This window comes from Triplophysa rosa, linkage group LG11 (assembly GCF_024868665.1).
Source record: "Triplophysa rosa linkage group LG11, Trosa_1v2, whole genome shotgun sequence".
NCBI lineage: Eukaryota > Metazoa > Chordata > Actinopteri > Cypriniformes > Nemacheilidae > Triplophysa > Triplophysa rosa.
This window is the reverse complement of record NC_079900.1, coordinates 9,351,868-9,374,049: the sequence shown is the minus strand read 5'-3', so window position 1 is coordinate 9,374,049 and position 22,182 is coordinate 9,351,868. Positions and strand designations below refer to the sequence as shown.

General features: G+C 39.7%; 2 protein-coding genes across 2 annotated transcripts; both read right to left on the bottom strand.

Annotated features, from left to right (window-relative positions):
* Positions 1-70: 70 nt before the first annotated feature.
* On the bottom strand, positions 71-10,149 carry kat2a (K(lysine) acetyltransferase 2A). Its single transcript, XM_057345782.1, has 18 exons — positions 9,849-10,149; positions 9,145-9,268; positions 8,698-8,843; positions 8,478-8,567; positions 8,189-8,370; positions 7,887-8,078; positions 7,693-7,799; positions 6,575-6,679; positions 6,337-6,473; positions 6,027-6,235; positions 5,746-5,872; positions 5,407-5,517; positions 5,180-5,323; positions 4,984-5,098; positions 4,856-4,892; positions 2,006-2,069; positions 1,800-1,884; positions 71-1,686 (listed from the first exon to the last, which is right to left on the bottom strand). Exons 1-18 carry the CDS (start codon positions 10,065-10,067, stop codon positions 1,493-1,495), a joined length of 2,388 nt encoding a protein of 795 aa, XP_057201765.1. The 5' UTR covers positions 10,068-10,149; the 3' UTR covers positions 71-1,492.
* Positions 10,150-10,682: 533 nt separating this feature from the next.
* rab5c (RAB5C, member RAS oncogene family) lies at positions 10,683-21,507 on the bottom strand. The gene is made up of 6 exons (XM_057346155.1): positions 21,381-21,507; positions 17,139-17,493; positions 14,304-14,455; positions 13,006-13,128; positions 12,833-12,926; positions 10,683-12,621 (listed from the first exon to the last, which is right to left on the bottom strand). The coding sequence occupies exons 2-6, from the start codon at positions 17,305-17,307 to the stop codon at positions 12,494-12,496; spliced, it is 666 nt and encodes a 221-aa protein (XP_057202138.1). The 5' UTR covers positions 17,308-17,493; positions 21,381-21,507; the 3' UTR covers positions 10,683-12,493.
* Positions 21,508-22,182: the final 675 nt, after the last annotated feature.

The window sequence follows — 22,182 nt, the reverse complement described above, 5'->3', positions numbered from 1 at the left end:
CTATTTCATGCTATATGATAATAACCAAAGCTGTTTAAATCAACATAATTCCACACAATACCAGACCAAATATAAATAAAAACTTTATTTCCAAAAAACATTAACAGAACTATAGAAACAAAGTAGTTTACATGCATTTAATGTAACCACATTAACTCACGCACACCTGCCTGTCCCCAAATGAGAAGTGTCCCATAGTATACAAAGAACATGAAACAAAGCAAGCAAAAATCAAGAACCCTGATAATACAACATTGCATCAGTTTCTCCAAGTCATGGTCCAAGTATGTGGCCAAAACATAACTTGCTGTCATCTGCATGAACAGTAAACTTGCAGAAAACACACAGTACTGGAAAAATACTACACAGTTCAACATAAAGGTTTGTGTAACTGTCCCCTCTGAGTATGTCAGGTAGTAGCAGATACTTTATATGTCTGTAAAACTATCGTGATTATGGGTAAATCAATATTGAATTGTGTGACTTTGCTTCATAATGCCTGAGAAAGCTATAAATGAATTGGAACGAGTTTGTTGGTCCCAGATGGGATGTTCACTGGTTACAAAAATGACACTGAATTTCAAACCAAAGAACACCTTTATAAATTCACAACCACAGAAAACATCAACAGATGTTTACGCCTGCTGTCAAGACACTGCAAATTCTCAAATAAGAAAAATATGTTTTGCAAACAAAGATGAACACTTCACCAACAGCACTAACAAACTGGCAGACAGAAGCAACTGCCAAGAGGAATAAAGTACTGACTACTTTTACTTAAAAGCCATCTGTCACGGAAGGAGCTATAAAACACTTCAGCAAGAAACAGTGTCATTTCTCCCTCCAAAAAAGCTGGAGCTTTCACTTCAACGATGAAAGAAACTAAAAGAAACTAAAAGTTTAAGTAAATATTGTCCTCATGTTTTCAGACATGTACTGAATAGGCACATCATGTATGATGACCAACCGGCTATTTCGAATAAACAGCTTTGGCTGAGAATGGTGGCATCACAGTGACATGTCAACTGTAACATCATCAATGGCCAAATCTTGTCCGTCTTTGGCTGCAGCATCTCGGGTGAGGAGAGTTGTGCGAAGCGAAACGTGTTATGCAATGAAACCATGCAAAACTCGTGATGTGCATGAGTCATGTGTTGTTGAGGAAAACTGGCTACAGTTACTTCTACCTAAGCGTAACACCCACATCAAACACATTTTCAGTTTCCATTCTCCCTCAAAGCATTGGCACTGCAGAGTCCAACCATACACACACGCTAACGTAACCTCGAGTTTTAAAACGTTACTGTAGGGAAAGAACGTCACTGTTGGGAAAGAACATCAAAGATACAAAAGGAAACCGAAATTGAAAGCAGCACATTTGAACAGGTTTGGATGAGTAAAGGTGTGAAAAATTGTTTATAAGCGTGTCCGTGTGTAAAATCACATTCTCTACTGTTCCTAACTGGTCCCTTATTGTTGGATCGGAGGCCTGTCACTTATCAATAAGCCCTGCTTCCTTTAGTTTGAAGTAGAAAAATTTCTCCAGCGTGTTGGCACACTTGCAGTACTCGCTGTCTGGAGGGTTGTACTCTCTGCAGTTTGTGATCACTCTCTGCAGGTCGGCGATAAACAGCTTTTTCGTCACATAATATCGGTTCTTTAGACGCTCGGTCATGGTTTTCAGGTCTGAGGAGGAAAGGTTTATTCAAATGTTAAGTTACAACTTTATAAAGTTCTACTGATAACTTCAGAATATTTACATATGGAGTACCAAATATGCAAATTACATGAAAACCCACCAATGGGAAAGCGGATGACCTCGTAATAGTCAGGGGCTTCAGATTTCTTCACAGGCTCCATGAAGGGCCAAGCATCAGGATGTGTCTGTTAAACACACACACAAACACACACACACACACACACAGTTAAGGACATGATGAATGTATAAACTAAGAAATTATTCAGTGTGTAAATTAGCATTTGTGTGTGACAAAACAATTCTTACTTTAATCTGTGCAAGTAGATTCTTCAGCATATTGTAGAGCAGGTCTGGATCTTTCAGTTCTTTACTGCAGAAGGACCACACGCATACCCATACACAACATTAGGATACACTAGAACATGTCAACAATGAGATCATACACACACACTCCTAACCAGCAACTGCGCAAGTCCTCTAGTTCACAAGACACAAAACTGCATTAGCAGTGCAAAGGTCATGGGATTAAATCTGAGGAAACACATACACTATTAAGTTGCACATCTCTCATCAGTATAAGTCACATTGAATAAGTGTCTGACAAAACCATAAATGTAAATATCCACATCATGGACCATACGAAAAGATATTGTGGAGGTTTTGAATTGTACAGTCAAACCTACATTTATTCAGACACCTTCAACATTTCTCGCATTATCAGTTTATTCACTATAGTTTCGAAAATGGTAATAAAATGTGACAAGAACTTCGTTAAACTGTCAGAAAAAAATTAATCTTGGTAAGTGTCAGATAACGTTGATAGAACTGTATGTAATGGATTAGGTTGAATAGCCGTCAGCTGTTAAATTTAAGTACACTCCAATTTTGGGCAACCAGTTACCAAGCAATGCTTAATTTTGTTCAGTATGTGGTGTAAAAAGGTCGAATTAGAGATTGAAGAAAAAACACTTAAAGATCGGGTAACAGGCTATTTCATACATTCGGACTTCTTTACACACTGTTAAACGTGCTGGCTTCTCATGCTTAACATGGTCAATTTGTTCAAAAACGAGTTGGACGTATGAAGTAGTATTTCTGTGCTTGATACACTCCCCCAGCACTCAAACTTGTTTCAGAAAGTTTTTTATAAGTCCCTGTTTCGTAACAGGTATTTTATACCTTTTATTGGGCAATTCTCCTGGAAAAGCACGGCCACGGCAAGGCGAAAGAAATAGACCGCCCACACGCCAACCGATGAGCGATAGGAAGACCCGCTTATCACGATTGGCTGTGCTGTGTCAAGATTGGCTGCACTGTGGGCCTGCAGCTGCAGCTCGTTACTCTTGCGATAGTGAGAGAAGTTGAGGTGTGTTTGTTTGTTCATGGTATTTCAATGATGCATGTTATATAAACGGTGGATATTAGGGCTGCAGCTATCGATTATTTTAGTAATCGAGTATTCTACTGATTTTTCCATCGATTAATCGGGTATTCGGATAATAAGTACTTTTTCTTTATTAAAGAGCAATACTAAATATACAAGAGAAAATAAGACGGGTCTATTAAAATGAACAACTCATTTGTTTCCTTTTTAGAAAAATTAACATATTTATTGCTGAAATTGCATACATTCATATCTGTGAAATCTAAACCCATTTAGTACATTCCATTGCCATATTACATTCAAAATGCAATATAGGCCTAATACAAATGTATAAATAAGAAACATTAATAAAAATAGAAAGAATAATTTCAAAGGGAAACAACTAACTTCAGCTTATGCGTGATGCATTTAGTTTATCTAAATTAGTTTTAGTTTATTTTTTACTATTAAATGGTAATATATTTGTCCACATAAAAATACCGGACTTTTATTTTGGCAGGTCGTCGGAAGACGCTTATTTTTTAGTGTGTTAGCTTCACTCAGTAAAATGTTCTGAAATAAACTCCCAGAGCAACTCTGAAGATGAAGTTCATGTCCTCATAAAGTTCATTCACTCAGACACGCAGAACAGACAGATGAAATGTGTAAATAACAGGATTCAGCATCCACTAACGTTAGTCCGCATCTAGTTTAATGGACTCAATGCAGCCGGAAAACAAGTTTCACTCGCAAAATAGACTAAAACTAAGTAAAATAGCAGTTCACCATTTCAATAAGCTATCACTTATTCATCAGCATGAGACATACGTGTGAGCGTGTGAACAGACTAAAATGCGTGTGTCTCACGGTGAATGCGGGAGACTTGAGAGGCCTGTAACATAAATAGAGTTTAGCGGGCTGTGCGTCAGTAATAACGGTCCGTGGGGAAACGCAGCGCTCCGTGTGTACTGTAGTTAAATGGATTAAACGAGGCTTCGAGGCAACAAAAATTGCCTCGATGATTTTTTGTATTCGAATTACTCGAGTTACTCAAGGAATCGTTTCAGCCCTAGTGGATATAACGCTGGATTTGGAGATCGTTTGAAACTGATAGATGGTGCGGTCCCAGTGCTAAAAGATGCCGGACATGAACTGCAAACGCTAAGTCAAACTAAGTCACATGTCTGTGTTTTGTTGGCAATCGGCGTGTACGTGCATAATGTAAAAAACGCAAAGGGATTAATGTGATGATGTATTGTTTGCTCGTGCTGTAGTTCCATCCCCCTGTCTGCCTCCAGCAGCTCGTCTTTTTCCAGAAATAATCGTACAGCTGTATCTGTCTTTTTATAAAATTGATCAAACTAAATACTCTTGAAGTATGCAATACTACTGTATAGGTTCTCAAGATTTATATGAGATTGGCAGAAACTGCGTGTTACCAGATCTTTAAGCAAAACATGGTCAGGTCAAGTGACTGAATAATTTTTTGTCCCAAATATTTACCAATTTCACTGGTAGTCCACGGTATGAAGAATTTTTGGGTATAATATGTCACAGTCTACATTATTTTGCTATCCTCACTTTCATAAATGAACTACGATGTCCTGCACCCACTAGTAAAAAAAATCAAAAAATGATGGTGTCTGAATAATTTTTGGTTTGACTGTATAGTTTAAGACATCTGGTAAGGCATCACGGTCACATCGTGCAGCATTTTCGCATTCATAGTTGCGTCTCATCTGGTTAGAACTTGGAGTAAGGTTTCATAATAAGTATTTAAAATCCCTCCTGACCTTTTCTCCTTAGCACTGGGTTTCCAACCAGTCTCTCCTAAAACAAAATGAATGAGACTGTGAGTGACAAGAGAATAAAGAAATTTTGTGGTTGAATTATTTGTATATATACACACACTCAGACTTACTGATGCCTGGTATACTCTCCACAGGAATCTGTCGCACTCCTTCTTTAAAGCAGGTGAGTCCCGGATAAACCTTCCTGATCTGATTCTGTTTCCTCTCAATGAGTTTTTTGATTATCTATAGCAGAGAAGCACAGATACAGATACCATTGCATAATTCTTACTCGACATGTTTCCTAGTAAATTTGTGCGCTCTTACTTCTTTCTGCCTCTTTATGATGTGTGAGAGTTCTGTGTAAGGAATTCTGGGATTGAGCTCGCACTCCATCAGCGTGGCTCCCTCGTAGTCTTTGATGTAACCGAGATAACGAGTCTTCGGCACTTTGATGTCTTTGGAGAAGCCCTGCCAGCCACACAGGTTTGAACAGATGATGTGCAATGGAAAAAATGGACAGGAGAGGTTTATGGAGGGGATAGACTCTGTACCTGTTTCTTGAAGTAACCGATGGCGTATTCATCAGCATAGGTGAGAAAGTACAGGATGCCATGTTTAATGTGATACTCCTTAAGATGATTCATCAAGTGTGTGCCATAGCCCTAAACACACAAACACACCAAAAATAATAAAGCACATCACATAAATGAAAACAATATATGTGCTATACAAATAATATTTGTAAACAGTCTTGCACATGAGAAACACTCAAAGTTGATAGTCAACCACAATAATAACCACAAAAATACATTGCGTACATATTCTGTGACAGTCTACCCTTTGCAAGAGAATCAAAGTGGTCATGTAGCTTCGATTGTGTGTCTCCATACCTTGACCTGCTCATTTGAAGTGACCGCACAGAAGACAATCTCTGTGAATCCCTGAGTGGGGAACATCCTGAAGCAGACGCCTCCGATCACACGGCCGTCTTTAATCAGAGCCAAAGTCTTGTGCTTTCTGCGGCCACACAGAGGTCATGAGATCAACAGAGCACATCATTACACAGAATCTACAACCTGTCTCCTTTTAACAATGATGAACAGGCAGCTACGGTTTGGGGAATACAGTGGAATAAAAGGGAGGGAGAGGTCAAAGGTCGCTGCGAACTTACGGGTCAAATACAAGTCGCGTGATGTACTCTTTGGGCATGCGGGGAAGTTGGTGGGAGAAAACATTCTGAAGGCCCACGAGCCACATTAGAATCTTCTTATTGGACTTCTGAGAGAGAGAGTTACCAATGACATGGAACTCAATGATGCCTCGCCTCTCCTCCAGACGGGCCGTCTCATCACGAGCTGCGTTGGCTGACAAAAGACTGGTCTGAAAAAACAAACCAAAATACAGAATTTGTACCTAAATCATTTTAGTATGATACATTTGTAAATTAAGTAGTCCATTAGAACGAAGGGATGAAATCTGACCTCTGGTCCCAGCATTGCAGCGGGGTCTGTTATGGTCTTCATGACCTCATTGACCAGCTCCATGGGAATGTCGCCCATCACTCGGATCCGCTTGGCATCCTCCAGAGTCAAAGCTTCTGGAAGCTTGCGCTTCTCTCCTAAGACATCAATGAAGATTTGATTTGAGATCATGCAACATAATGTTATGGCAAATTACATTCTTAATCATTTGCAATTAATTTCAATCAAATGATCTCACCTGTTATGGGTTCAGAGGAGGTCGAGTCCAATCCAGACCCTGCATGAGCAGAACCACTGCTGCACTTACTGAGAGGAGAACCAGACACTGCCACAGGACTGAGCACTGAGAGAGAGAGAGATCATTGATCTAACTAGATCTTCTGCAAAACCAAATCCATTCCAATCCATTAGTCACCAGGATCTGGTTAGTGTGAAAGCATTTTTATGATCTGATATGCGGTTCATCCTTTTAAAGCTGTGGGTTGGGTTACCAGTGTGGTTCTGTCTTAGTCTTTTCATAGAAAGTGAACTGCTATTGACAGCTACAGTTACCACTCGTATTCACATCAGCACTTATGTAAATGACACCAACAAACAGTTCAATACAATCAGAGCAAGTGTGAACATGCACCCAATCTCCCCGTCCTTGCAGTGATAGCTCACCCCCCAAAAAATCATTATTTACTCACCCTCTTGTCATTTCAAACCTTTATGACTTTCTTTTTTCCGCAGAACACAAAAGAAGATATTTCGAAGAATGTTGTAAACTGGCCCCATTCACTTGCATTGGTTTTGTGTCCATACAATAGAAGTGAACGGGGGCCAGTGCTGTTTAGTTACCAACTTTCTTCAAAATATCTTCATTTCGTGTTCTGCGGAAGAAGTAGGGCTGTCGCGATAAACCGTGATTTATGCACAGCTTTTGAGTGAAGTACGGGAAAATGTTGCTGCATCCGAAAGCCAGAGGGCGCTCTCGTGCGGAAACTCCAAATACGCACTGCAGAAGAAGACATCTGGACATCTTTTTATCACTGTTACTCAAGCCTGATCAGGTATTTTTATGATAATAAAGTATATTTATAATGATCATGTTTGACGGGTGTTGCTTTTTCAAATGCACATTATAAGCGACTCAAACTCGCACTGCTTTTAGCTCGAGCAGCATTTCCTACTGATCCCAGAGCCGTGCTTCACGGACAAGCTATGCATTAAAAAAAATATCGACACATTGCATATCGCAGCCAGCTTGATTTCAATAGGATTTAGTGGTATCGCGATAAATTATCGTGCAGCCCTAGGAAGAAGTCATACAGGTTTGAAATGACAAAAGGGTGAACTGACCCTTTAAAATCATACCAGTCTGATGGCCCAGCTGCGTCCCCTCTGATGCCGGCATGGTGAAATCAGCCTCCCAAATAGGTGAATTCTCTCCATAGATCTCTTCTTCCAACATGGAGAGAAACCTTATACACATACACACAATTAAGCCATGTGAAAGTGAGGAAGTGATGACGAGGGGCGTGCGACATTGAGACAGTCAAGTATCTCACTTGGGGAAGTGTGTGAGGATCAGGGTGCGCTTCTCTGGTGGCAGCTTGTCTTTCTCCACTCTGAATTTCTCCAGTAACTGTCTTCGCGTGATGGTGAAGATGGACTTGAGCAGACTGCGGCCGAACACCTGACACGTCTCATACCGCGGCAAACTGTCATTACTCTGAGGAACATGACAGTAACACAGCCACCTGCAACACGCACATGCAAATTTGCACGCCACAATTATACGAAAAAATCCATATTAATTCAAACATACAGTTCGTTCCCAGAAATCACAATAGAAAACAAAGTCGCACACCTGGTATAATCCACTTTGTAAGCGGCGGCATCCTCTTTCTGAGCTCTCTGACGGAACTGTGACGGCGTCTCCAGCTTCCAGTAGTTCAGACAGAGCAGAAACATCTTACTGAGCTCATACATCGTCTGTCTCTCTTTAGGAGCCAAATGACTAAATTTATACTGAACGAAGTTCAACACCCCCTGAGAGAAACAAGAGCGGAAATAATTTTAGGTTTACAGAGTGAAGCATCAATCACACATAAATAATGACCTGATGTTATTGACTATGCCCTCTCATCCTCCCCCACCTGTTCTATGTTGGGTTTTTCAAAAGGAGGGCTACCAAGAGATCCTTCTACCACCGGCTTCCCCATCTGCAGGATACACTTCCTCAGCAACTAATGAACAAATTGAAAACAGTCAACAAACGCAGCCACAATGTTACCAAATAATTCACCAAAAGAGCTAAAACCAAGATCCACTGATGAAGAAAAGGAGGAGACGGCATGAGGGCTAGTGTTTGCCTACCTTGAACAAATAAAAGTAGACTTGCTTGGTGTCTGTGTCTTCCTCTTTATGAACAGACATGAAAAGATTCTCCACGTCCACCACCATCCCCAACAACCTGTTGATCTCCTCTTCAGACACGTTCTCTAGATGAGACACGTGTTCCGCTACAGACACAAGCATGCATGAGAAAAATGTAAACGTCACATAAAGCAATGGTAAAAATAAACTATGGAAATATCTAATGTCATTTATCCGTCCAACTATACTGGTGCTTATACAGCACTTCTCAAGTTCACATGCAAGCTACATTACATGCACACTATACTTTTAGGGATTAGGTGACATGTTTTCATATTATATTAGGACTTGCATATTTATTAGGCACACCTAGTTTAAAAAAATACACCGTTCTGCATCCACGATAGTGTGTTGGTAACAGAACAGGTGTAGATTTATTTCTCTTACCCAAGGAGTGGCCACAGCTTCGACAGATCTCTGTCAGACTGGCCGCATGCTGCTGGAGCTCCATACGAGCGGCGGTGGGTGGATTAGGGTTCTTCCACCCATTACACTTGCAAGAATCATTAGCCTGAAGTCAGATAACACAGCTGAGATGTAACATCCAGACCACAGTTAACCTCGAGTAGTGATTATCATCAAAACACGACATTTATTGATTTAATAGTTCAGTGATTTACGCCACACAGAATCTGTCTCTTCCCTTTAATAAAATACATACATTCTAATGGACTTGCATTAGTTTTAACAAAAACTATAATGGTGGGGTCTGGGGGGGGTCTTGGTAATGTGTTGGGTTTTTTATTGCTGGGACAACTCTATTAAATATTGCAAGAATAATGCCACAGACAAATGAATTTTGAAATGGTTTAATAGTACACAGCTAATGGTTCAAAATGGTACTTGCAATGAATATTCGATTTGTATTTTTTAGCAGTGCACAAAATACTGCCCTGATATCCAGCTCTATTCTACAAAACAGAATCTCCTTTAATCGTAAACATTCAACCATCTCGTACTAATTCGTTCAAATTAAGACGTGCATGTCACGTGTGATTGCAACGTTAATAGTTGACAGGTTGTTATTAACGCAATGGGACGTGACAGGCCCGGATACTCGCTCTATTGTGATGGGTCGAGCCCTAGTTTACCTTGCAGGAAGAAAACACTCCGAGTTTCTCCAGCTTCTTCGCCCTCGGAAACGCACGGACTTGCGCTTTCTTCTGGCTGGACCACTGTTGTTGACTCAGGCCCGGTCGGGCTGGGTCACTGCTCCCGGCTCCGGGATTCGAGTTGGACCCTGCCGGCCCGCTGGTCTGGGCTTGATGAAGCCGGGGCTGCGCGGAGGTTTGTGCCGCCGGGTCCGCCATATCAGCAGCCTCGCGTTCCCGTAATGATCACAGCAGCGCTTACTTCCACCCCGCGAGACGAATCAATAAAGTTTTTTGACGGGTTTCGGTGCGCATGCGCGTTGTCAGAGAATGCTGGGAGATGAAGTACTACACGCAATAGAACAGACTTCAGTGTTGTTGAATTACTATTGTTTCCACCAGTGGGCATTAAACACTACAGATATTTAATGTCACATTAAAACAACTGTTTACAAACTAGCTAATGATAAAAACCGTTTAGAGTTATTTAAAAAGGGCTTTTGATCTGTAGATAACCAAAGGGCTAGCGAAACATCCCTTACGAAAACTTTACTACAGTTAAAATTGAAAAACCATGGTTTTACAACAGTTAAAACCAAAAAAACATGGTAACTGTAGTAAAACAATGGTTATCACAAAATAACCATGGTTTTGAAAACCATGTTTTTTGTAAAAACGATAGTTCACCATGGTTTTGCTTAAGTAATCAATGCACCAAAAACCCATGGTTACTACACTTGTACCACAAAAAAAACCATGGTTAATTTTCGTAAGGGATGCAATATCCCCAACACAATTTTCTGTTGTTAAACATATATTATGCACATTTGCAAAGACAACACAATAAACATGATGTATACCTTCCCCTCCTTTATTGGTAAAATTACAAGGTCTATTAGGTTTGTGTATTTTTTCATTGATTTGTCCATTTTCTCCCTCATTCTTCAGACCCCGCTTTGGACAACTGTCTCACTGTTCACATTTGTTGTACTAGGTCACAGGTGATGCTGAAAATGCCTGTTGTAAGAGAGTCCTTCAACATGAAACAAGAAGGAATGGACAGAAAAATATTGACTGACAGGACAAAGACCCAGTGCACTCAAGCAGACCATATGTGACCCTGGATCACAAAACCAGTCTTAAGTAGCACGGGAACATTTTTTGTAAAAGACAAAAATACATTGTGTGGGTCAAAATTATCAATTTTTCTTTTATGCCAAAAATCATTAGGATATTAAGTAAAGATCATGTTCCATGAAGATATTTTGTAAATTTCCTACCTTAAATATATAAAAACTTTATTTTTGTGAGTGGATGGTCTGCCACAGTGCCCCTGATTAACAACTTCAAAAGCCAATTTTCTCAATATTTTGATTTTTTTGCGCTCTCAGATTCCTCAGTTTTAAACGGTTGTATCTCAGCCAGATATTGTCCTATTCTAACAACTCATATATCTACAGAAAGTTTATTTATTCAGCTTTCAGATTATGTAAAAATCTCAATTTCGAAAAATTGACCCATAAGACTGGTTTTGTTGTCCAGGGTCACATATGTACAAGAAAACAAATTCTTACAAAGGTGCTGAATTGAAATGGCTAATGATTGGGGTCTTATTTGCAGAAAACAATTATAAAAAAAACATACAAATACAGCAACATTATCCTTTTCCCCCTTTAATAATTGTGTCAATAAACATGATTTTGGTAGGTGGCGTCCAATTTTGCCTTAATGTCATTCATATGCATTTAATCCATATCGCAATGATTCAAGAATGTTTTCATTAATGCAAAGGACAAAAAACAAACAAGACAATGGAATTATACCACCTGTTAATGCACTATAGATATACAAGTTGATATATGTAACTGATTAGAAAAGAAGTCTAGCCTATCAAATCATACACTTGTTTCATTTGTGCTGTAGTAGTGGATGTCTGAGAGACTAATACAATAAAAATAATACAGAATCTATAGAAGAGCTGGACACAGATGGAAAATAATAGCCTTTTCTCTCGTTCTCCAATCTTTCCTTCTTTATCTGACATGGTTACACTAGGAAGGAAGGATGTGATCAAGAGAAGCCAGAGAACGATGAGGTGTAACTCAATACTGGCAGTATGCATCCACCGAACGGAAGTGCAAGTTTAAATAGCGGACTGACCACTAAATTTTTCATACAAACATGAGCGAATTTCAGGATAGGGAATTCAAGAGCTTGGACTTGCAGACTTGTTTCCCCTCCAGCAGCAGTTTGGATCTTCTCTCATGAAGAGAGACTACCAAAGCTTTTGTTTAAGTGCGATCGGTTGGAACTGATCAGTTGTTTTTTTCATATTTCGTCCGAAATTCTATACAAGACAAAACGAATGGCTCTGAAAATCATAGATGGCAGAAACATGTCATGTGTTTGTGTGTCTGTATGAACTGCTAAGAGGGAAAACTTGTCAAAACATTAAGAGTATCAATGGGTATCAATGGCCCCTTTTCCATTTCCGAAGCAGAAACTGCTGGCCTGTCTGTTGCAGTCTAACGGGCCATAGTTTAGAGCTTGGTCATAAGTGAGTGGATTTCGCACTATGGGTTCATACTGTGTTTGTGTGCCTGTATCAGTCCTTGGGTGCATCTGCCAGCTAATTGGTCCAATGTTTAGTTCCCGCCTCCACAGCACTGGCCAGTTCTGCCCTGAGGTGCTGTCTCCTGTAAGTCAACACCTCCCCTAGCACGTCCGCCACTCCCTGCTCCACCCTGTGGTTCGTTCTTCGGGAGCTTCTTGGCTAAACACAGAAAATTGAGACGTAAACAAAAAGAATCACATAAGCATCAGTCACACATATATCTGTATACATCTGTATAAACAAATAAAGAAAATTGTGACCATAGCCGTAAATCAAGGTTTTACGTAAATAATGACTTGAATTTAAAGACTTAAAACTAAAAGCAGCATTTGCTTGAGAGGGCGTGACCATGCGGCAGCACCGATCGTACCGATAGCCATGAAGATCTCGTTCACGTTCATGGCGGTCTTCGCTGAGGTCTCCATGAACAGTAGGCTGTTGTCATCTGCGTATGATTGTGCCTCCTATAAAAGCATACAGATGTGTTAGAAACATTCAGGAGCTGTTAAACAGAGGCCATCTCACATTCACACACACATGTACCTGAAAGTCAACAGCTCTCTTGTTGGCCAGATCTGCCTTGTTACCAGCCAAAGCAATGACAATGTTTGGGCTTGCCTGACGCTGCAGTTCCTTCACCCAGTTTTTTGCTCTAGTGAATGTGTCCTAAAGAGAAAACAGTAGTAGAGTAATTGAATAAACAAAAGACCTGGGGCTGGATTCACAAAACATTCTTAAGAAGAAAAATCTTCGTAACTCCCATATTTTTTCTTCAATTCCAATTTAAGAATAAAGTTAAGAATGTTTTGTATTCCCGAAAAAACTTCTTAAGACCGTTCTTAATTTTTTTTCTCAAGATTGATTTACAAAGCATATGTCATTTTATTAATATATTAAAAATGAAAACTTCTTAAGATGGAAAATTCTTACACACTTCCTATAAATTATCTTTAAGAGGAATCTTATATGTTGTCTTAAGAACAGTTTTGTGAATACAGCCCCTGGCTTACAGTAGATCAACTAAAGCTACTGATCTTTAAAGGTTTTAAAAATTATGGACACAACTGATTTATAACAGGAACAATACACTGTAACATACAGTTTATTGTTCACTACGCTTTTTATACAAGCAATTAAACATTTATATTTAGTTTCTCTTGTGCTTTAAATATTAGAAGAAATATAGGAAGAGTTGCAAGAATTTTGAAAGCGTAAAGGGACAGTTCACCAAAAAAAAACATCCTGTCATCAAAATTCTGTTAACAGAACAAAGAAATTTATAAAGCAATTTTTCCTACAATGGTAGTCAATGGTGAACTGTTTGGTTACAAGCATTCTTCCAAATATCTTTCTTTGTTTTCATCACAACAAAGAAATGTATACAGATTTGGAACAACTTAAGAGTGAGTAAATGAATACAGTGAATACCAAAAATGAAAAAAATTTCATTTTTGGGTGAACTGTTGCTTTAAACCAAAAAATGCTTAAACTCTATGTTGGTGGTTCTAAAGCTTGAAGAGAAAGAAATGCATCCCCACTAAGCCGCATGACTTTGAGCAAAAGTCTGACTGCATCCGGCAGAATAATAATTAACCTCAGCAGTCAGTCAGGTGAAACCTTATTATTCAGACCTTACCCTTCTGCCGAACACAGCCTGTGATGTCAGCCTTTATTAGTGCATGTGCGCATGATGCAGTACTGGCAAAAGTCACATTGCAGCTAAGGCTTATATAGCTCTCATGGTGAATGATTGCCTCTTCAACTTTTCACAACTCTACAACTGCTTTATCTGCAGTCTTTGAGTTAACAGCTCTAATTTAGTTCAAATTCATGATGCTTACTGTGTTAGTAATGTCATAGACGACGATGGCTGCTTGGGCACCTCTGTAGTACATAGGGGCCAGGCTGTGGTATCGCTCCTGTCCGGCTGTGTCCCAAATCTCAAACTTTACTGTTGTATCATCCAGGCAGACTGTCTGTGTGAGGAAAGCAGCTAGAAAGGAAAGAGAAACAAAGAAATGTTTATGACATAATGATAAGGTGTATCAATTACGTTAAACATTACACTTTAAGCACTTCCTTAATTCTGGGTGTTATAAATCTCAGCGGAACATGTGGAGGAAGAATGAGAAGAAAGATGCAACAAGAAAACTACAAAGTGAAAGGAATGGAGAGAAATGGCGAAAAATATGTATTGATTGGAAAATGTGAAACATCTGCATGTTTAGTCAGCAGTGCTTGCTAAGAATAAGTGTCATCATTACTATTGCTCATATTGCTAATGCAGTTTTTCCAAAACTCATTCGCATTGCATCATGTGCTCCAATCTTTCAGCTTCTTGGGCATAGATGTGCTTTTACTAAGAGATCAGACTGATGGATGCTGAAACATGTAAATAAAAATTCAACAGGCCTTTATTGCAAAAGGTCTCTTGGCAACCTAGCATTGTGGCATCAACATCTGCATTTAATACAGCAAAAATGTACAAATCCAGCAGACATATTAGGGCTCACACAAAGGAAGTGTGTGAAAATTCAAAAAAGGAAAAACCAAGCAAGTTTCTAATCCCTGTGTGCCGAGTCAGATCCCCAGGTCACATGTTTGAAGCTCACATAAATTTTTCCAGTGCATCGAGCACAGTGACCTTTCACCAGCTCGCTGATGACAGGATGATGGCATCAGAAGAAAAAAGCTACCGGGATAAAAAGTGCTGAGGATTTCCTTATTCTCAGACCTGTGTAAGCATGTTGTATCCTGCCTGTACCAAATGTCCCCTGCAGCATTTTCCTTTCACTCTTGTGTTATTCTAGAAACTCCAAATTCTTACTTAAATTAATAGTTCTTTCATCATTTACTGACCCCCATGTCATTCCAAACCTGTATGACTTTCTTTCTTCGGCAGAACACAAAAGATATTTTAAAGAACGTTGGTAACCAAACCTTCATTGGACCCCACTGACTTCCATTGTATGGACACAAAACCACTAAGCCATTTCTCAGAAATATCTTCTTTTGTGTCATACAAAAGGTTTTAAATTAAACCAATCCTATTCACTAAAAATCTCTAAAATGGATCACAACACACACAGGAAACCCCATTGTTGATCATTTCCCTTTCCTTAGACGCCAAACTGCTTCCTCTTCCTTAGTCCTAAATCCATATTTAAAACTGCGTAATGTTTCTAGCTGTACTTGATGCGTAGGTATATAGTGTGTGTGTGCACGTGTTTGATTATGAGATCTGTGCACACGTGACCTTGCGTTTTACAGAGCAGTACAACCCATGTGGTAGTCAGGTGATTACAGTAAGAACCTGCTTTTCCTCTTTTGATTTGGCGCAGCACTCAAACCATAGAACACAAACTGAGATAAAATATTGTCTAGACCTTGGAGCACGATCAATGTCACTACAATTTGATAATGTAGCCTTATTTTTAGGAGCCTTATTGTACAATTCTGAATCCCTTTTTTCTATATGACGTAGCCATGGTTCCTATCACCAAAAATGTTTGTGATATTTTTTGCTACTATACGTTTTTAAGACATCCTCTGTAAATGATGTATGCATGTCAGTACTGTTACAGAACATTCAACAGTCATTCATATGTATTTGTGGGAGGCGATATGTTAATAAAATACACATAGTGCAGTAGATATGACTGCTCTATTCTGGGATCAACGTGAGACACAGACACACCATATCTTTAGAGGCATTAGCGGAGGCTAGGTTTGGGCGATGTCTACCAAAGTGGCATTGGACAATGCCTACAGTGAAACATCGCGATGGACGATGACATCGGGGGAGGTATATCGTATATCAGTTTGCTAGATGTCCATCTTCCAAAACATTAAAGAGAATTGTATCAGAGCTCCAGGCTGCGACCAAATCGCATTTTGCGACCAGTTTTCAAGACAGCGTGAGCATTTTTACAAGTACTCGCGCATGTACGACCTGCAAATTTTGAATTTCTTCCAGTTGTTATTTAATGTGGAAAGACCACATTAAATGAGGTCTTGAGCCCACCAGTGTAGGCTGTGTGTGTGTGTGATTAGTCACTGATGTTTCCTGCTGCCATTGCAGACGTGACCAGTTCAGGTCGTCATTGACAAGTTCACACACACACACACACACACACACACACACACACACACACACACACACACACACACACACACACACACACACACGCGCACACACACACACGCACGCACACACACGCACACACACACGCGCACACACACGCGCACACACGCGCACACACGCGCACACACGCGCACACACACACACACACAGCGTGAGCACTTTCTACGTCAGTCTCACAAGCACATGCGCTGCGCAGCTACCAAATCATACTCGACCACGGATAAATGCAAATGGCCGAGCTTGATGTGCTATACGCGTACGTAAATGGATGTGCGGACAACCGCAGACCCTCCTGATGACGAAACTTGCATCATGCAGGGGAATCACGATGCCGGCCCAACATCGTGATGGCTGTGAGCCATCGGCGATGGCCAATGTCATCGTCTAAAGGTCCAACCCTAGAGGAGCCATGCCTTTTTTTGTTTTCTTTAAAAAAACATAGTCATTACAGATGCGTTGATAAACCACGGTGCCAATGCATGCCAAACCGAACGTTTCATCTTTTTACTGAAAATCGCACACTCTTTCTCACCTCCAATGGTGCTCTCCTGGTACTCGTGAAACTGGCCCTTGACAAAGCGCAGCACCAGACTGGACTTGCCCACGGCAGACTCTCCAAGCAAGACCAGCTTAAACTGGCAGATTTTGTTCCCGACGGGGGCGGCACCGTTGGTCCGCGCTGGTCCACCTCGCCCCGCCATGCCGACAGGCCGGACACAGTAGAGATGAGGGCTGTATGAGGGACTGGATCTGAGAAGGTAGAAGGTCCTGAACCAGGTTCAACTGAGCTCAGAGGATGACAGGATGAAGAGGGATAAAAGCGAGAGAGAATCAGGCTGAGAAAGGGAGAGAACGACAAAGAGATGACCCCCGGTGGATGAATAAACCTGGAGAAAAAGCAGAGAAAAAAAAGTTAAAAACACATTGAACAGATAAAAATAGACATTATAGGTTGTCAAAGGAGACGAAACAAACAAACAAAAAAAAAGGCCATCATACCACACTGCCCATTAACCAGCCATCCCACGATGCACCAGAACCAGTAGCCGCATCAAATTCAGCAATTACAGATAAAAGCATCAAAACGAAACATACCCAATAAATATCAGTGTCATCATGTCACACACACACTAACCTACATCCTAAATAACCAGCACTTATCAGTGATGCCTAACTACCTCTACAATATCGACCGATAAGATGCCGTAAACAGGTCAGGACCCAAGTTGTAATTTCAGCCTGTTGTTTTTTTGATAAGTGAATATTTGTTTGTGACACACAAACCCACATTCAGATCTGCAAAACAAGCTCTGGATGTCAGACTGTAGCTGCACATGTTTGTTATACTTTCACACCAAAAGAAGGGAAACCGTATTAACCGCACACTTATTTTTGTCTAGAAATGGTACAGTAATTAAGTTCATTAGAAACATTTGTGGGCTCTTTAAAGTCAAATACTGACAGCAGACTTACAAAAGGTCATCAACATAACAGAGCAATAATGTAACTGCTAAAAATGAAGACAGAAGAACAATAGATAGAAAAACAAAACTCATGCTGAGGTCATTATTTCAGCTTATTAAAGATGGAGGAAGATTTCCTTCCAGCAGTAGCAGACAGTGGGAGTACGGAAAAATAGATGCTTCTAAACGGATGGATGGAGCTCCATTCTCAGCAGGAGAAGGTATTGAGGCCTCTAAAATTAGGGATGGGAATCAAAAACATTGCTTTAAAAAACAGAATACCTTCACTTCCATCCTTTCCATTTATTCAGAGTAAAATGACTAAAACACAATAACAACATGTGGGCAACATCTACACAACATTTAACAGTGTGAAGGGCCTAAAGGTCAATCAGAGCAGTAGTAAAGAAGTATTTATGGGGTTGGAGATGTCACTGCCAACATCAGGTCTTGAGGTCTAAGCCGAAGCATGTGACAGGGGTTAACTTAACAATGTCTCACACACAGCATTTCTGCAAACTTTATAGATTCAACACACCTTTTACTTAAAATGGGTAAAACCTAACTAGAAATGTGCAAATGTCTGCAAGAGAGATTCATGCACTTACTCTCGCAATGAGGCCAGGATAAGATCCAACTTTGGGATAATGGCAACAGACAGGAAGAGCGGAAAGAGAGAGCATGTTTATGAAATATTAATGTAATATTCATACGTGGTGCCTCACCGCTTCTTACATTGGCCTGGTTTTAATAAAAAACAACATTAACAAAATTAAGGCTCTATATTAAAACAAATTTGTTGTAGCATTTTACTGAATAAGACTTCGTATTTGCCTGGCATAGCACCAGTTTATTCTGAAACTATGAGCAAACTGAATTCCAAAAAACCTCTCCAAAGAATGCTGCTGTAATCTCACCTACCGCTCTTACAATATTCTCATTACTATCAGAATTAACGCGATTCATTTCCTGTCTGACATGTGTCGTTCTGAAGTGCTGGCAGCAGCATTCCAATTATTGTGGCTCACTTCCTTTTTATGTAAAATGGCATCATTCTCCAGGAGGGAAAAGGGAAATACTTTCCAGAAAAAAGGAAATCACACACATCAACATGAGACTGTACTCAGATCGTTCAATAAAAGACAGGGTATGAGTGTGTGCGTACAGTCTGTATATCTAAGAAGTCGTTGTCCTTTTGAAGAGCAAATATATAGATAGGACACACCCATGCCCTGCCCAGAAGCCTGCCGGGGGTTAACTGATGCCTTCAACAGCTGCCTTCATTAATAATACAACCTAACAGACGCTATTATGTGCATCTTACAACAATAATAAAAACCTCATTACATTTATGTGCACGTAATTCGTAAGTCAACGGCTTTTGCAAACTCTCTGTCTGTTTGCGCAGGCAAATGATCATTATAGTAATCCATTTGTGCTCCAATTGTTCCTGTTCATTAGAGCTGCTTCATTTTCTAAGCAGCATCAATTCAAACATTTCATCTTTAGTTCAGCAGGTCTGGGTTATTCAGACACAGTAGGCGGTTCGTACTTTCCACTAAACGTTTCCACCTATCGCCGGGGTCATAAACATTCCTGTAAGCGTTTGGTCATGTAGCAGATAGGGTTCTTTCAGACAGGCAGGGAACATGATCAGTTTATAACAACATAAAGGTCATAATCATAAACAGAGAACAGAAGTAGAAAGAGATCACATATTTGATTGTGGAAGTATCCTCGATCACAAGACACTCTTGGTATGAGTGAGTCATTAAGCAATATTTAGTTATTATATTTGACGTTGGGCATTAGAATCTAATAAACATTTTAATTTGAGTGTTTTAATACACATTCTTAATGAAATACAAGGCCTCAAGCTGTTGCAAGGCATGCTGGGAAAAGACACTATGCTCTTCGGAGCAGAACCAGGAGAGGAAAGCAATACTCTGTACTTGTTTGCTTGCCTCCGGTGACAGCCAAAACAAGAAAGCACAATTGATTAAGTGAAATTCGATAAAAGTTCAATGCAGTTTGAACGATAAGCGACATGTTCACCTATACTGAGCAATGCGTTTATTGTACCACTACAAAATGTACGTATAGATAACCCAACTACAAAGATAGAATATAGCTATGTCTATGTGCTCTATCATATACAGTACAATCATGACATTGTAAAACAGCTTGAAGAACGCAGGTTTCAATGGTCATGTGTGTCTCTAGTGAACAAAAGTTCACTATATTTTGCACAGGACAGTGAATAGGAGTACACTTAAAAACGTCAGCATATCAAAGGTTAACATTCAGTCATGACAATAACACTGAACCAGTGCACGATGAGTGTGTGAAAAAAAGGAAGATCACATTGTCAACAATAGAGATAATATGTTTTTACTCTAAGTTACTCTAAACGTTTTTTTTAACCGTCAGCTCTTGAGAGACTATGCATATGTAATATTGCCATTCTTATAATTCATCAGCAAGTTCACATATCAGCATATGCGCGCTCATAACTCATCGAGCTGACCTGTCAATCAAACCTTAAGTTACCACCAGCTGAACTACAGGGGAAAGAAACGCCTTTGACGTCCAACCTTTGACCTTAGAGTATGTACTGGATTCAATTTAGATTCACAGATAAAGTCCGTCACAAACGATTGACCCCCAATGGAACAATTGGTCTCGTCATCGTTTTATTTCTGGGCTGCGGTCAAGACCGAAATCCACGCAGGCATGTATTGACTTCCTGAGAAGTCTGAAGTCTTTCACTTCTAATTTGTCCCACCCACGAGCTTTGACCACAAGCATTCTACTGAAAGTCGGTTAACCTGCTGCATTGACATTAACGGACATAGTGCTACATACTTGTATAAACACGTAGATTAACGTTTGGAGAAGTAACACAACCGGCGATGCGCATCACGACTAAAGTTATCAGTTTTGAAAAAGCCACGACAACTACGAAGCTCCGCTGTTGATGATAAAACTTCAGAGCTGCTGATCGGGAATCAGATCAAAGACTCGAAAACAGACCTTCATTGACACATACTGTATTGTATAATGTAGCGTGCACACGCACACTGAAGCCTCTTTGATCAACGTTTTGATGTAAGATACGTATCTTAAATTACATACAAAGTGAAACATATAGACAAAGAGGCCTGAATTATTCAATTATTATGTCGTCCAGAGGAGCGGCTCAGGCAGCATCAGCTAACGTTAACAGCCCTGACAGTTCGTCCGTATCAGTAAACAACGACAAACTGACAATAACCTCAGTCAGATCGACACCAGCATCAGACAGCGGTTACCTTGAGATGGGAGTGCTGCTTGCTCTCTCCTTGAAATCCCTGGGTGACAGTCTGAGAGAAAATTCACCTCCTTCAGCCTGAAACGTCTCCCGTCGACGGGCCTTGGCCTTCACTTCCGCTTTGAGGAATTAACTTCCGTAATCCGCCTTCTTCTGACGGGGCTGGGCTTGTTTTTAACAGACGTTTTGGTGACCAATAAAATAGGCGATTTCTGCAGTTAGGGAATTATTTTTTTATTAAAAACGTTTAAATGATACATAATAGCGTATAGTGTCTCCGCATAACGTTATATTGTATTTTTAATTACGCAGTTTTTTGTAAAAGGCAAGGAATATAACATTAAACTTGAACTTTTTCATTTAACGTTATGTATTTATAACAAAAAGATGCTGTCAGCAACACTGCTCCAATAAATGTTCACGTTTTTACATCATGATCTGAGAGTAAGTCTATCAGCTGTAATTACCAAATTGGATATGTTTTAAGTATGTCGTCCAGCTAAATAATTATTATAATAATTAAGTATTATATAAATACAATTTATAAAATATTTTAAATACATTTGCTGTAAATATTTAATAATTTATAAAGAAAAAGTGGCCCCCATTGAAGAATCACCCATATATGCCTTTATTTGTACATATACACTTATCAAAAACGTTATTCACTTAATGAATTATAAAAAGAAATATTCCGTTTTTTCTCTTTGTCTATATTAACTACTATAAATAAAAAAACTAAATATAGATCATTCTTATATTTATGATAGCCTAAATATTAAACAAGATATAAGATAATAAAT